The sequence below is a fragment of the Solenopsis invicta genome, chromosome 12 (genome assembly GCF_016802725.1).
Source record: "Solenopsis invicta isolate M01_SB chromosome 12, UNIL_Sinv_3.0, whole genome shotgun sequence".
Taxonomy (NCBI): domain Eukaryota; kingdom Metazoa; phylum Arthropoda; class Insecta; order Hymenoptera; family Formicidae; genus Solenopsis; species Solenopsis invicta.
Window position 1 is genome coordinate 8,152,117 of NC_052675.1, and position 17,516 is coordinate 8,169,632.

Genomic DNA, 17,516 nt, shown 5'->3' on the forward strand with positions numbered 1-17,516 from the left:
GAAACACCGAGAGATAAATACGCTGTTTATTTTGAACAATAAGTATATAATTACAAGATAATTCATACGAGGTAATTGAGATGATCTGGTACTCGAGTTGTCATCGTAGTTTGAAACTGCGCAGCCTTGCGCAGCTTTGTGTTTCGGAAATCCGTTCGATACGCGTGTATCGAACACCGAGAATCTCGCGCGAGACAACCGGAAAGCGCATTCGACGGATTCCAGAATTCCAACTTGACTCGTGCGAACGTGATGCATCGTCATCGCGTGCGCATAAGTCGTTGGTAATGGAAGCGTCGCCGCGCGTGGACGAAGATTTATCGCCGGTATTTCGCGAGGCACGTGCCTGCACTTTTTTGCAACTACGACATTCCTATCGGCTGCGCACCGGTGCTCGTGTTTGAGCCACGTTCGTTCGCTCGTACGTCGATTGACGCGTACGCTGTCCCGTTCTCGATGTCGGAGCAATCGTCGAGCGCGATATCGAAAGGCAGGTTAATTATTGGTTGTGTTGTATCGCGTCTATCTCGCGGCGGTCAAGAATTCATGCGATATTGGCCGATAATACGAAAAAAAAAAAAACGGAAAAAAAGAAAAAGAAACGATTGCTGCAACATTTACGTTAATCATTACATTCGATTATGTGTAGTTACAACTACATTAATAAATATTGATTATCGCAAGAACTGATTCATATCTCATTCATTGTGAAGGCAATTCTCCAATTGATTCTAAAGGCGCAACTTTTTCTACGATCAAAAAGAATTTTCAAATTTTTTACCGGCCTCTTGCGATAATCGCCTTAACGTTTTACATAGTGAAACAAGTGGATTCGTAAGAAGAAACATACGTTTTTTCTTGGAGTCCTCATGCATACCTCCGGGTGTCGTAGCGCCATGATTATGATGGTGGAGGGCTAGAGGGTCCTGGGGATGCGGGTGAATGGCGGCTAAGGCACTTCCGGTTGGGTCACCCGGATTGACCCCAACTCCGACCCCCAGGTGTAGAGCACCATGCTGTGTCGCGTGTGCCGGAAGCTCCATGCTGATCATAGCACGCCACCCTCCTTCCAACCCTCTTCTCCCGCCACCCTCCTCTATCTCGGACAGCACCTCGCCGAGTTGGACGAGGCGTCCGCTCAACTCCTCGTCGCCTTCTGAAAAGAAAAGAAACGATGGTACGTTGAGATGGTGAGGCATCGAAAGAAAAACCCAAGAGTCCTTTAACTTTGAAATTATATCTTTAATCGCGTGCTCAGTAGTAATCTGTCATGCATACTACTGTCACGATATGTACCTCAGAATTCACTCCACGCTCCTTGGATCGGCTACATCCTATCTTTCGTTACTTCAGATTGTTCCTTTCATAATATTTCTTTCGGAAAAATATTACGAGATCAAAGTATTTATTTACTTTTTGCCGTTAGTCTGTTATGTTAATTAATTCTCGCTTGATTATTTGTACTGACAAAAAAATTATTTATGTATGCATGCAGAAGCGAGATAAATACATTCATAATTTACTTTGTTAAATAAAATATATTACATACATATAAAAAAATAAACGATAAGAGTAGCAATTGTTCTATTCGAGTTAATCGATCCATAGGCGTTACATACATTGTCTGTATATTCAAAATAAATGTACCGTTTGGCACGAGGGTTGTGCCTGTATAACCGCCACAGAATAATTCGGTTAATCGGAAAAAATAATCAATTTTCTCTGTAAAGAAAAATTTGATGATTTCGTCGTAGTCGTCATTGCTCCCGAGAGTACGCGAATGGACTCGGCGGTTCCGAGTTTCCGCCGAGCAACGGGCACGGATTTTCGGTCAGTGACTCGCAGTCGAATCAATGGTGCAAGAATACCGTAGACAAAGTCCCGAGCCGATCTAGGCGTACCACGGATCGGCAAGAGAGCCCCACGCGGCAGGCGGGATCACAAAAATAAGTCTCGGTGGTCCAACCGCGGTGGAATTGCCTTTGCCACGCTTTTTACGCGCGGAGTAGATAATTTCTTCGTTCCTTTCTACGTAATGGCCTGGCCGGGTGATCTTTTTTGCTTATTACGTCGAGAGGAGGCCGCCGCGGAGAGTGAGCGACACACCAGCGATGGCTAGGTTGGAAGGCTACGGGAGGCAGCAAGGTGAGATCCCTCGGATGAATGAAAGGATGAATGGAGCGTAATTTCGTCCACGCTGTCGGCGACGTTTATCTACTATATAGTCGGGCCGTTCTTCCATCTCGGCGACGGCGAATGCATTGTCTAGGTTCGGACGATCACGGATTCTCGCGACGCGCGTTGCAGCTGCTACAGTACCGAAAAAAAGAAGAAAAAAAAAGAGGAGCCAGCCAACTGCGGGGGTAACGCAAGCCTCTGTCTTAGATTACAGCGATCTATTTGTCAAACTCCTTTATCCAGACATTCAGCAATATTTCCTCTGTTGTAAAACGTGCGATCACCTGCTTCGCTAAATTTTACTGCAGCTATCATTAATCACGATGATATCTCTATCTCGGCGATATAAAAATCGAGCGTTATAATAAGTGCAAAGCGATATAAGAGATACTACTCGCGCTCAACTCGATCGCGTATTTATCGACGTTTACCGCTCTCTGCATTCCGCAAATGTAGGTATAATGTAAGCGTTCGGTGCTGGTAAAAATAATATCGATACAGTTCGTTTTCCTGTTCCCGCGGACGTATTCCGTGGGGTCCATTACACTTCTCTGCGAGGGAAAGAGCAAAGAGAGGAAGCCTCGAGAGTCAGGTGCAACCATCGAGTGCACCAATCGTCATCGGGCGACCATCCGTGAAATTCGAAACTGCTCCCGCGTTCCGCCGTTTTACGTCGCGAAACACGCGGATCTCATAATGCGTGGGAGTGAGACTGGGAACGGTTATCGTCTGCGGTCAACGACTGTCCACCGTAGCAAGCATGCTGCCTCTGTATTCTCGTCGACGATTAAAACTTGACAGGTTCTAATTTGCGTGGGGAAGTCGGTCGCGTACTCTCGAAACGCAAGTCTCCACCAAGGGAAAGTCGTTTTATTCCGCCATACGAAATAATAGATTTGTATACTTTTCGAAAATCGACGTGATTTATAGAACATGTAAATCGTATACAAGAGCGTAAATTTACAAAGCGTGTGAAAACAAGCATCGTTTATCTTATTTGCACCAGATTCTACGAAGAATTTCTCTGCTCGGCAATTTACAAATAACTCCTTGAGGTATCACTCTCAGATCCTCGCGGAGTCAATCCGACTAAATCGTTTGCCACGCTAATCCCAACGGTGGAAGCTAAGAGTGTCAATTTTAACTCGACTAAAAAAGCGAAACGGATCCACGGGGAGGAAACGTCAAAATTGCGCTCTCAATTTCCCAACCGTTTTCCAGCAGCAAGAAAGGCCGGAACGAAGGCCCGTTTTCTATTTACATCGACGTTCAGATTATCCGGCAATGAGAGCGCCAAGGATGATTGTTTAACATTGCAGTTTCCTAGCAAAACTCGCTTCTCCTGCGTGCTGGACTCGTGCTACCAACGTCGTGCGGAGCCCTCCCTAATGGAGGTTGGGAATGTAGCGAGGCTACACTACAGCGAGTAAACGTCGGTTATAAGAGAAGGCAGACGCTGATCGTTCAGCGAGGGGGGCGGGGGCGGCGGCAGCGGCGGCGATGAAACGGCCAGCGACTTAGGCCACGAACGGTCTTAAGTAAAGCAAAGTGGGTGAGTCGTAGACGGCCAAAGTACGCGTAAAGACCAGTCTTAGAAAGAGACTTATCCCTTATAAACCGTGGGAGTCGGCCACCAGCGCTTCTCCAACCGGCCACGGCGCATACGCACTCGCTAAAACCATTGTTTACGGCCGCCCTGAACGCCCGCGTACTTTACTAACTGGGCCCTCTCACGGGCCACACTACGAAACCGGCCCGCCACGCCACGCCACGCCGCGCCGCGCCGCGCCGCGCCGCGCCACCGCGCCGCAGCCGCCCGTCTGCTCTGTACGTCTTAAGGACGGAGGTAACTGTCGGAGGGGACGCAGAAAACGCTCCGCGCCATGCCATACCATCTTGAAAACGGACTGGCGTTCATAGCTGGGTTCCAGCTATGAACGAGACCCGCGTTTGCATACGCGATCGATGAGTATCTCACGTGTGGTCGATATCACGAATGATCTCGCAAAGATAGATAACTGACGATCCATCTGTTTGAAGTAACTCTCTTTTAATTAGAGCGTATGGTCAATAAGGCTGATTGCAAAAATGTCGTCGGATAATTTAGATGAATGAAATAAGCTTTCTTTAACGACCGATATTACGGCGAGTTATCTCACTGTTTACAATAGCCAATTATTCTTGACGTTCTTGCTTTCACTCACGAAAAGATTTGCACAATTGACGGTGCCGCGTCAAGTGGTATTCCTCGTCGAAAACCTATTAAAACGTTCAATTCATCAGATGTGCCTTCCTTTTGGTTACTCAAAGAGGAGAAACCAAGGGACGATATCTATGGCACGCAGGTCTCTCTTTCTCTTACGTAAACAGTAATGATCCGAGGCCAGCTAGCAGTTCAACTAGTCGGAGGAAGCCGTGCAGCTACCTTCTATACTCTATATCTTCGCTCTTCTGCCTTCGCTTCAGCGTCGATATCCCAACTGGTTGGTAATAGCGGTGCTCTCGGGACTTAACAACGCGTGACAATATGCATCAAGGAATTGCTCGAGCGAGGAACAACTCCGGCCGTGCTCCTTTCTCTCTCTCTCTCTCTCTCTCTCTCTCTCTCTCAGCTTCCGTAAAGCGAACACCTACGAAGAAGAAGAGGCGTAGGTGCGTACACGCGTATCCTCCACCGTGTGCGCGCTCTTCGTGACGGGACAGCGCGTTCGTACGCGCTCGCCAACTACGCGCTCGGCTTCGGACTCTCACGGACAAAAACGTCGATACATTATGCAACTCTTCGGTCCATAAACGAACACTCCCGCCAGGAATCCACGGTGGAATCCTGGGAAGCTCTTCTCGTGGCGTATATCGCCTATCCTGCCGAGGGGAGCAGTCCAGTTTTCACGGGACGGCCGGCGCCTCGATCGCCGCCCGTCATGTTTATTAATCTGATCTGGGATTGCGGTTCGGAATGCCGACAATCTTGACGATCTTCTCTGGGATTTGCGAGAACTACTCGCGGATTTTTGCACTTCCGTGTTTCCACGGATCGCATTCTTTCTCACGATAAAATTTGACGATAAAATGCAAATTTAAGCAGACGACGATGGAAAAATGATCGATTTGCCTTTTCGTCCTTTATCTGTGAGAAAATTCAATATAAATGTTTATATTTAAATATTCAACAAGTACTCTAGTAGACATGGTCATCAAACATGTTCGATCGAGCTTTTAAGCGACAAGAAAATGCCTTTTTTTCTTTCTCATTCATTAACCCCATTACCCGTACTTGGCCACCACGTAAACGCGCGCGTTATATCAGCTCACCAGCAAACCACAAACGCATATATCTACATTTGCGCTTGTATACATTAGTCAGCTGTCAGCACGCCCACGCAATCATTATTATCACCGCACAACCATCAAAAAAAAAAAAAACATGAAATTTCATCGCTGATTAATTCGAAAAGGGATGCACTAAAATCACATCAGTGTCTTTACTTTGTCGTCGCAATCGTTATTCTCTTCTAGGAGAAGAGATTTGTTCTTCTTTTCTTTTTTTATCCGGCATGCGCTATCGAGAACCGATCGCAAAGGCCGAGCATCGTTATCGGACGCTGTACCCTGATACCGTGCAGCGCACGCTACAGCGATCGACAATCCTGTGGCATAGCGCGCGCGGTGTCCTGTTAATGAACAAAAATTCACGAGCCTACTGGAGCATGGCGAGAGAGCAACCCACGTGAGATATACGCGAGTGCATTTACACTCGCAGCTATATCGGTCGTGTCTGACAGCGCGTTGCGCTATCCCGATCGACAGCGGCGGTTTGTCTGCTGCACGCACCAGGCCGGGTCAAGTAATTCCAGTTCTCTCGTCGTTGGCGGCCGGGACTCCCGTCATGGAGAGGGACGTATGTAGGTAAATATAAGTTGCGCGAGAACGACCAGAGAGAAAGAGAGAGAAGAGCCGGTCCGAGTAAAAGGGAAAGAGACGCGCGCGGCTTTCGTGGATAAGTGACTTTCGAAGAACCACCTGTGGCACGTGCCATTAACGTGCTCCCTTGCGTGTCCGTACGTGCGCGAATGTCTCGATATCCCGCCATCGCCGCACCGTCGCTCGTCGTGGCCGCGTGGGTGTAACAGGTGAGCGCGGACACTGTTTTCTTTGCGAACGGACCATTCTTGTAATACACTGCAATTTCAAAGGTTGTAATTGCACGGGCCGCGGCAGAGGGGGACGAGTGAGAAAAACACCTGATCAACGTCCGACGGCGCGGCGTTGCGCCCTGGACGCGTTACACATTTTCCATGTAATAGCAAACTTTAGGTTTCCAAGTGGATCTTAAACCGTCGTATTAACGGAATCACGATCGTGTAGTCTTGAAAATTGTTTCAGGGTTGGAGATGCGACGAATAAAGTGAAGCAACGTATCGTTACACGTTGATACCTGGCGGGGAATGATTATCAAGCAAAATATATAAAGCGAAAGAATGCGTTTGACCGCGTTGAAGCCGTAGTATGTAGACCTGTTTACCGCCGATGCCGCGAAACCGTACATTGCCGAGATACGTTGCCTAGTCGTCGCGACGTGGTTGGTTGGTTGGTTGTTCCATAACGCGCAGAAGTTAACGCACGTGCGCGGGGCGAGATAAAATCGCGAGTGTATTAGATATATTAATGGAACGAATAAATGCACGCGCGCGCGCGCGCGCGCGATAGACTCGCCGATAGGTTCGCCTTCGAATAGTACGACCGCGTAACGGTAAGACGGACAACGAGATACGCGCGGCAATATTGCTCCTCGCGGGAGAGCACGGAATCCCTGTTTCTAGGAGCTCGATGAGGAGTCCGCGCCGAGCCGACCGCCGCCGTCGCTTGATTGGCTCACCACGCAGGAATCGCGCTTCCAATTCCGGTTTTCCGTTGCAAAGGGAAGAACGAAAGGTTGAGATGGGCAGGCGAGTATCAGCGGAGTCACCTGCAATAAAGTAGTAGCTTGTTGCTTGTTGCGCACGGCTGTCCCGCGGAATATATACGATCACGAGCCAGGGGCGGGATACAAGTCGCTTTCGAAAGAAGAAAACGAGTACCGATATATATCCGACACGTTATTTCTCATACAGTTAAGCCTCGCGAGCCGCGTGTGCGCGTGTGGGATATTTATTACAATTAGCCGCGTGTCCAACCTTGAATTCAGACCGTGAACGATCTATCGAGCGTGCGGTTTCCCTGTTCCTGGCCAGCAGAGAAGGAGACGACTGGTATCGAGAAACACTGATACCACCAGGACTCCACCGGCATCCTGGAACGGTTAACAGTACTCGGTCGTCCGATCCTAATTTATAAAGCTCGCCACCGTTCGCCGGAAGACACTACTATCCTAAGCTGAGATAGTCTCGTCTTTTTTTGCCCGCGCCAACACTTATCTCGCATAGTCTATTTAATCCGATACAACGTTGCACTTGTCAACGGCAACGGAACACGAACGAGAAGCGTAATAAGCGTTAAGAAAATATACAAAATAATGAGGAAGATTGGGAAAATTATCGTGCACGTTTATACGGAGCTGCGGATTGTACATCTGTCTCATATCACTTTAAATTTTTGCACCATATGTTTTTAACTGGGACACGTTTTACATTCGGAAAGACACGCTGTTTACACGCTGTTTACACGCGCGATAACGCTATCGGATATAAGTATCGCTATCTTAGCTAATCTTAGTCTCTTTGCGAGGCTCGAGCTTTCAATTACAATTTTCTAACGGCGAAACCGGCAGAGACCGCGAAGGAGGCGGACAAGTGAGTTTTAAAGAGCCACCTGTGGCCGTGCGGCACGTGCCACCGTCGGACTAATCCCAAGTCGCTCCCTTCGGCCCGTCCGGCGTCATGCGGCACAAGGTAGCAGGTAACAGGCACCAAGGTGCATCCCACCGCCATCGGTGCAACGATCAGCCGCCGCCGCCGCCGCATCTGGTAACGGCGCGGCAGCGTCCTCCTCCCGTCCGTTCTCCCGAGTCCCGGAACCGACGATTACATCTACATTCCCTATAAATACCGGTTGCCGCGATTATCCGCTCCTCTATCTTGGCGATTTCTTTAGTCTCGAAATATCTCTATCTCGTGATATTTTCGCCAATGATGTGTACGACTCAAAAGTATCGGCGGAAACCAATTTTCATTGGTTTCAGCCAAGCTATAATAATTTAATGTTGACGTATTAAACGAAAACCTGTAAATCGAAAAAATTTTATATATACTGGGCCATAATTATCATAAACTGCTCGATTCTAATGACATTTACATCATCCCGCACACTCGAGATCTTCGACTATTAGATTTCTGCAAAACTGCAATATCTAACGCATCTTGATACAAGCGTTAAAGTGAGAAATGGATCGACGGCGAGACCTGGGTTAGCGAACCGACGGAGGCTGCCGCCGATCCAACGTAATATCGCGCTCACTTTCTTGCGATTCGCAACAGGACGATATCATCGATCCGCGTAATTCCCGATCATTAGAAGCGTTAATGGCCGAGCTCGGCAAAAAGGCGTCGCCGTCGGTGCAGCGCGGCGCGGCGTGTGTGGTTACACACGGCCATCAATCAGCGACTGGCCCTTAATCGACCACCATTTGATAATTACAAAGTCAATCGTCTATCGAATCGGCCATCTAGCCGCGTAATGGCCGGCTCGGTCGCCTCGCTCGCTCAGCTCGAGCTTGCCTATAGGACGAGGGCAGGGGAAAGGCAATTGAGAGAGGCGTAGGTGACTAGAGAGGTGGCCGCGATCACGATTACGAGAAGGCGGTAAAAGGGGAAGTTAGAATTAAGTGCACCGACGAGACTGATCGCCGCGTCGCCGTCGGTCACTTTTTAGTAATCTTATTCCGCGACGCGATGTGACGCAGGGCTCGCGGGGTACTTCGCGATTCGAGCCAGAGCGCGCCAAGTTGATGCGACGATCGTGCGTGAATATAGAAAAGCCGGCTAGGCTGCCGAGAAATTCCGCGCGGTGCACTGAGTAATCCCGATCGTTACACGTCGAAGGTACATCTTGCATCGCGGTGCGCTTCGATTTCGATCTCGCATTGTCGATATTTTCTTAGGCTAGGGCGTAAGCAATGTGGATGTGAGGAACAGGGATGTTATTAGCGCTACAATTTCATTCTCGTTATTAATACCGCGATTAATTTCATCTCACTATCCATTTTAATTCACATTTGTGCAGTTTTCTGTTAATAATTCTTATAAGCTGATACTTTTTATTCATTCACGTATTTACTTTTACTGCTGTTGACGCTCGATTCAGAATGCTAAAAAAAAAACAATTTCGTCATAAGAAAATATCGTTTCGTCTCGGTCATGTTGATGTCGATTCTCGATTTTTATCGAGACTTCTCCACGCGCATTAACGGTAAACTGGTACGAGAGCCAAGTCGTATAATCGATAAATTCATTGTGCGACTGCTCTCTCTGGATCGTCACGACAATGCCGTGATCGTTTGCGATCAGGTATATAATCGGCTGAATTATACACACTGCCTAACTGTAACATCGCGCGCGCATCCCTTCTCAAGAAGATCAGTCCCCGGCCGCAGGGACTGAGACCACGCTTCCTCCTTTTTGCCTTCGACGGTGCCTGTCGTCGAACGATCGTGCATCCTCGTCGGATGTCCTGGATGAATGCACGCGCACCTGCAGCGGAATGCGACTGCGTGCCGAACGCGCGAGAGCGACTCGTCGAGTGTAAATCATCGCGGGCGACCATCCGCGGGAGATTGTCACGCGTAACAACGATACTAGAGCACTAACTAATGAGCCACGACATTATACGTACGTGCAAAGGTAGATACGAACGAGTATGAAAGGATTAAAAGAAGGCTTGGCCCAAGATGATCTTTCAAAAAATTTATACGAGATTGAGGAGCGTTAACAAAATTCTGCTCGGGATAAAATCTATCCATTTGATTCGCAATAGTTTTCTACCGCTTGGACTTATTATTCGAAAAACTTGAGGCGACATGCTAAGCTGTATGAAGCAAAGACATACTTTTAGAAATTCATACGCTTAATTCGAAATTCTATTAGCGATTAAAACTTCTTATATATTCCCTTCATGATTAACGCGTAAAAGAAACTATTGGAAAGCTGCTAAAAATGTTAAATCTCATTTTCAGCGTCTTCCTATGACCTTTTCCCTTCTCTTCCGTGGTTCTGTTTCAATCTATCTAGGGGGTCGACCGCGCTTAGCTTTGCAAGCACATACGTGCGTGACGGGAATCGCTGGTTACTAGAACGTCTCTCTTCCGACATTCGCGAGGTTCGCGTGGCGCCTGAGAGATCACGACGATTCCAAGTAGGCCCCATTATAGGTCGCCAGTCCAGTCCGGGTTACCGGTTCAGTCGCCTTCTCTGGTTGTCAGTCCGCCCACCCAACGCTTTCCGTCGCTTGCATTGCAGTCAGTGAAGGTCCAGGCCGCGTGCCACCTTGCATTTTTCGCGATCGTCGGCCGATAGCCGCTGCCGCCGCCGCGCAGTTTCTTACACTTTCACGATCTTCGACCGGGAAACCAGACGGCGAAGTAGCGGCTCGCGCGCGCCCGCGCGCGCGGAATATAAAGCGTGATGACTACGATAGGATCAGAGAGTCTTTTAGCCGTCGCATCTCGAAAACCGTAAGAGACGATGATGCCTGTGCGAAAACGGAATCGTACGTTTAAAAGTAGTTCTCTCTTCGAAAATAGTTTCTAAAATAGTAGTATTTTCTGTTATGAAAGTTATATCGGCAAGACAACGGTATCGCAGAGGTCGAATGAAAGAAAGCTAAAGATCGGTACAGTTAAAAGCGTAAAATAAAGATCGATGCATATGCACAGGTATGAAATGATCTCTTCGATTTTTGAAAAAAAAAAAAAAAAAACGTAGTTCAGATTCGGTATCGAGGCGATTGATCGCAGAAAAGTGATCACTAAGGAAAACAGCGGTTCCGATAAAGGAAAAGAATGCGAAGATAGAAGAGAAAGAAAAATACCGAGGCGGAGGAGTAGGAGAGAGAAGAAGGAGACCGGCGTGTACAATTGATTGGTCCTGGCACATCCTGCCCCCGCGTCCTCCGCCCCCCCTTTCATGGGAAACTCGTCCACCGCAGGCACCGCTCGCTTTTTGTTGCCCATCCACCTCTGCCATAATCGGCTTTCTCGCTCTTTCCCCCCTTACCGCCGGACCCCCTTGGTTCCCTCGATCGTCTATGAAACCAATATTGATCTATCCACCTGTATTCTCTAGCTCTTCTATCAACGCAAGGGTACGGCTATCGTATAATAATACGAGGGTAACAGAAAACGGTCTGGCGCGGAAGAAAAGTGAAAAGCTAAAATTGAACTCGACGCGGGGGAGGGATGCGCGTACCTATCTCGGTCGAAAGCTGGAACGACCTGTCGCGATGCTTTGTGGATCACGATCAAGGACCGCCGATCGAGAGCAAAGAAACGAAAGATAGCGAGAACGATAGAAAAAAAGAGACAGAGAGAGAGAAAGATATCGTGGCCAATCTATCTGATGCAGTGAAACGTCTCATTCATAAATGGGGACGCCCAGGTATATCGGGCGGAGGTGGTGTTATGCGCGTTCGTTCGTTCGTACACGAGACGTACAGGTGTGTACAGGTGAAACGCCAACGCGCCTAAACGCAGGAAAGCCCGATACTCGACGGATCGGTTATGCCCGACGGAGACGAATCGATTGCCGGTCAGCACACCGCGGAGTAACTGGATTCGTGGATGATGACCGACTTTGCTCGCCGCACGCCGATATGTGGTCTATGATCGCGTTGCCCGGGTCTGCAGGAAGAACGCCGCCCGGCCTCGGGTGTTGTCGATCATTTCTATATTATTCCGCGATTTATCGGCAGCGGCCGACTATTTTTGCCAAGTTATCTCTGCCGGGGCAATCTGAACCCATTTTACATGCCTAACATCATAGAATAACCATCGTCCAAATTTAATTTCTCTTCTTTTGTATTTTTCTTTTGTTATTTACATCAAAACGTTTACGATTTAAGCTTCAAGCAAAGTACACACAAAAATGATATACACGCTGCAAATAATAATGAAAGAATTTTTTACTTTCAATGGATTTCAAAGCAATAATTATTGGCATCGTGCCATCGTACCACAAAGTGTTTTCATATCGTACGTGAATAAAAACATATTCTTTACTTTGCTACTACTCTTTTTTTTCAAAGTGCTCGACCTAAATTCTTCAATAAGTTTAAAGAAGGTCGACTCATAATACTTGGACTCGCTCTAACAAAGAGACTGATCGCAGTGCGCTCTCTCCGTCGCGCCGCGCCGGCGCGGCGACTATTTTCGAAGAAGCGGTCATTCCGCGGAAAAGTGAGAACGCCGGATCAATTGCGTCGCGATCGATTCATCGAAGATTCTTCTTTTCTCGTCATAAATACGCTAGCAAAACCGTCAGTTAGCCGCGACGAGATCGGCGGCGAGTCGCAAGAAAGAAGGCGGGATGTCCGCCTTTGAACGGAGGCTTTCGGCATCCGTGAAGTGTCGCAGCCGAGGTAGCAGTTCCAGCGCGTTATACGCGTGGCGCGAATTCGTCACGCAGCCAGAAAAAAGGTCGCTCTCATTGCTTTCGCCGGTCCTTTCACTATTTTATAACTTGTAGTTATAACGATCCTTTTTGAAACGCTGCTGCCTTTTTCATAATACGAGCAAAAGACGCATGCCAGGGATAGATGGATAGGATAGAAAAAAAAGAGTATAAAAACCACTGATAGACAACGGCTTAAAATTCGATATCTCTTTTCTCTCTCTCTCTCTCTCTCTCTTTCTCTCGTGGATTTTATCGGGCAGATCGATTATTTACTACAGTTTTAGCCAACGCTAGTGCCAAGCTGCGCACCATGTCTACCTTCGAGTGCAATTCCGCGTTACACCCAACAGCCCGGAGCTTACATCGTAAGCGAAATAAGCGCTTCTTACCCATTGCGAGGGCGGCCTCCGCCCGGCAATTCCGCTTTACCGTACACACGAGAAGACGGCGCACGTACATACATCCGCGATTCGCGCAAACACGAGCACGGACTTACGCGCCCGCGTCGCGTCGACGCGCACGTGCAGCGATGCAGATGCACGTAGATCGGTGCATATATACACGTGCGTTACGTTCCGAGTTGCGCGGATCGGCCACGCCACCGCGGTTCACGTACGTGCGCGGTACACGTGAACGCACGTGAACGTTCGTGCCGGATCCCCGAGATCCGTCGCCGAAGGCAGTCGACGTCCACTCGGCGGGTACCAGGAAGAAGAAGTCCCGGTCCCGGCCGGATCGATAGTCGAGATCTCGCGGGACGCCCCGAGTGCCGAGTCGAAACAATACCCTGGACGCGCCGATCGAGGCGTTTTTCCGTGTAATCGCGGTGTATCACTTCTATATTATGACGTTACGTGTTAACGGTGCTGGCAGTTAACGCGTCTTCCTACGTTATGCAGGCGAAGCAACGATCTTCGCAATTTACGCGTTCTACGCCTGCCTCTACGCTCGTAAAACTATAAAATGTGTAACTGGACGGCAAACGCGCGAGAAAATATGAAATAAATATTCTAATATGAATTTACTCTAATCGCAAATTATAATCGATCCTAATAAGCGTATCATAATCGTATCGTTATCTGGACAGCTTGCTGAACAGTTTGCTCAAAAGCCTGCGTTTGTCCAGCCGTGCCGTAAAAATGTGGTATTAAGCCAATGTTAACGTTGACCGTTCGTCAGACCAGATTTTACGCAGCCATTCGTCTCTATCTCAAAGGTCGCACGATCGGAGCGAGCACTTCTAGATGTTCCGCACGCTTTCGTGAACAGCCTTGACGGGTTGATTAGTCGAGAGAGATATCGCGGCGCAAGTTCCACCGCGCGCGCGGAGTCGGCCAGTGTCTGCCTGACACGTAATGTGGCAACAACCTTGGGGAGAGGCGGGTGGCGCACATACGCAGGAAGTCGACAAGGTTTTTATCGGACCAGCCGACACGAGCGCTCATTGTTAGCCAGGGCTTAACGACGAAACGAGTCTCTGATTCTTTCGGGATCCCAAAATTCACCGCCATTAAATTCGCCTCTGCCCCGTTCCCGGCACGTATCTCGTTTACCATTTCACTCTCACGAGTCGCGGCTTCCCTCCGGTCGCGTCGGACCGGATGCTCCCAACGAACATCGAATTCCTCTTTTTCCTGTCGGACGACTCGCCCGGCATCCGCCCGTGGCGCCGTAATTGAGGGAAAATTAAGAGTCGTATTCGTGAGGCTTCCTCGCGAAGCGCGTGATTTGTCGTTGCGGTGGACACGATAAATGGAATAAAATTACGATAACACCTGAAGGTCGCAGATAAATGTCACCCTTCCTCGCCAATGACAAAACAAGTTGGGATGCTAAGCAGGCGGACTCGCACGTTTTACAAATCGCAAGATATATACATACATACATACATACATATATATATGTGTGTCGATCTTTTTACAAGTGACTATTGCTATATCGGCGAGGCAGTGGCGAAATCTGTGCGGTATTGCAGCGACATTGACCTGCATTCTCTTGCCGCGCATTTAATGCAAAGTATTATTACCGTGGTCAACAGTTTTATCACATATTTCATACCGTGTGTGCGATCGCGCTGGTAGGTAAATAAAGCTCAACATCACAGATGAATATATTTAGCGTCAAGTGTATGCGGCAAAAATGGGATCTAGAATCTCTGTAGGACAGGCACACAGCAAACGCATAACAGTGGCTTTTAACTGTCTTTTATTTTACGATCGAAACGGGACCACTTGTTTCGTTGCTCGTAACTCGGGCTGCTTGAATTTCAACATAAAACTGATTTATGTAACTCACAACGCTACGAAAGACATCGAGGCAAACGTTTATCCAATTCAATGCTAAAAACTACTGGATAAAAATCACTCAAATCGAGATTAAATATCGACCTTTTACCAGCTTTTTTTCGATTAGATTACAACTCGGAAGATTTTATAAGATACTTTTGTATTCGCGTGTGTATTCATACGTCCGTTTGCAAAAAAAAAATTCCCGATTAAAGTCCACGTATGCCATCTGTACCATGTACAATGTATCGTCGCCCGGCAGCAAGTTGTTTTATCACACGCAGTAAGGATAAGGACGATCGGCGAGGCAACGGCGAGCAGGGCAGGATGGTGCGCACATAAAGTCACTCGCGAAGTGAACGCGACGTTTATAAGGTACCCGCGAACGATATATACACGGTGTTAAGGACACAAGAGCTTGTATGCACCAGTGTGCGCGCATGTGAGAGCACGCTGCACTGCGCGTCGCGGTAATATCCGTGAATTACTGCTAGATGCCCCGTACGTCCCTTCTTAATTGGCGTCGCGAAGAGATTTGAATTAATGCGACCAAGTATAGCGAGCTAACCGGAAAGAAGCACCTCGCACTACCAACGTCGTTCCAAAAGTCAGGTTTATATCGTCTTTTATTTCGCTGCCTAATTTCATAAATTAGCGTGGATTAATTTCGGCTTCGGCTCTTGACTCAACACTTTGTATCTCGATTTTTATTTGTGACTTCATCTCAAAGTACGACACGGATCCAATGTGTAAAATGAATTGCAAATATGGAGCATTTATCGCGCAAAGTTGCGAGAAGAAGAGTGACGCGTGAAAAATGCGCGATCAATGGTGGTAGCCGACGGCCAGGACGAGGTGGTTTATGTGAATCGATCTCTCGAAATCGCGGCTCGAAGTCGTCCGCGAATACAATGCGGGTGAGTCGCAAAGCCGGCCGCAAACAGATTCGATTTGATCTGCGCGCGATATCGGCGGATATACCTACGGGCTCGCAAATAATGATTGTTAAACAAGCGGCGCGCGCGGCTACAACCGACCATTTGGTGCAATGGTGCGTGCCACAAGTGTTAAACTACGCGCGCTCAACTGCGCCTTGTTAAAAGCGCGGCTGATATATGTATAACGCGCGCGTGCAAACGTTCACAATAAAACTTGATAACGATCGGAGGCATCTTTTATCATTCGCGCGGTGAAAATATTGTAAATCGCGCAATTTCCGCCAAGAAGGCGCACACAATGCCATCGAACGTTACGGGAAAAATTAATATTCCGCTTCTCGTCGCGCCAGAGTAATAATCGCGGTATCTTTTCTAAGCGCTGCGAGAGACGGTTTGCGTCATATAGACAAAGGCAACTTAATTAATGTAACGTAATATAATAAAAGACTAACTCTCTTTCTTCATCGAGCTCACACGTCGCTTTTTCTTTCACTGACGAACGCGCGCGGAGTGCGCGTATCGTTCGAAAAAAAAAAAAAAAAAAAAAGATCGAGTAATGCACGCTTCTTCCCCCGAGTCTGATTTTCACGAGTCATTCCACAGACTCGCTCGTAGTTGGTGCCATGTACCGAGAGGCGCACGCTCTATTAATCGAGCATACTATCGCGACGCGCACCTCCAATTAGTCCGCCTTAACGCGTCGTGAGAACCTCTCGTGATGCATATCGTCGTCGTTCTCCCCTTGGACATGCGTTCCCCGATTAACGAATATATTCGCATATCCTTGGGACACCAGAGTTAGATAGAAAAGTGAGATCAATCGACAATAGTAATTACCACGCTCCCGACCCGCTTTTCGTCGTCGCGTCGTCGCTACTCTTCCCACAAACGTCACACCTCGCCGTGTCGGTCGTCATGCCGATCCTATGCCATATCTCCTGATTGTTTCTACCGCTAACGGTAATGTGTAACGAAACGTTGAAATAAATCGCGACGTGATTGATAGTAGGGAAGTCGTGCTCGTAACTCCCGGCAAATGAGAAGTCACTTCCTCGACAAATGGCATCTAATATATCATATCTGATAATTGGACCGTCATCATTATTGACTTATATATTTTACGAATGACACATTGTCCGTATGGGATTAACCGTGTACGATGATTGAATCGCGGAACGGGCGCGAGAGTCAGTGTACCTAGGAATCGCGAATCACGGGAACGCTAACATTGTTGCACTCTTCGTGTGCGATCGATGTGCCTATTCGCGAATCGTTCCTGCCCCCGATACGATGACGAGAGCAATCGATCGGCTATTCCCGGCGCGTAGGCTCGCCGTTAAGACGGCTGGAAACTTTTGCCACACATGGTACGCGCGCGAGCAACAGGAGGTTATTTGCTAGATAAATCTCGATCCGCCCCCTTGCATGCCGCGCTCTTGCGATACCCGATCGACGACGGTGTTCGGCCGATCGACCGAGTAGACCTCATTCACGTGCCTTCGCGAAGACCGTAT

The 17,516-nt window shown here is 48.2% G+C and overlaps 1 protein-coding gene across 8 annotated transcripts in view; it reads right to left on the reverse strand.

Annotated features, from left to right (window-relative positions):
* The window catches only part of LOC105198494 (paired box protein Pax-8), a 165,996-nt gene that overhangs the window by 93,983 nt on the left and 54,497 nt on the right, over positions 1 to 17,516 (reverse strand). For 7 of the 8 annotated variants that reach the window (XM_039455721.1, XM_039455723.1, XM_039455722.1 and 4 more), the window contains one exon: positions 851 to 1,156. In XM_039455721.1, the coding sequence (XP_039311655.1) occupies positions 851 to 1,156 (306 nt within the window). The remainder of the gene's footprint in view (positions 1 to 850; positions 1,157 to 17,516) is intronic. The other variant, XM_026137162.2, reaches the window with a different exon arrangement.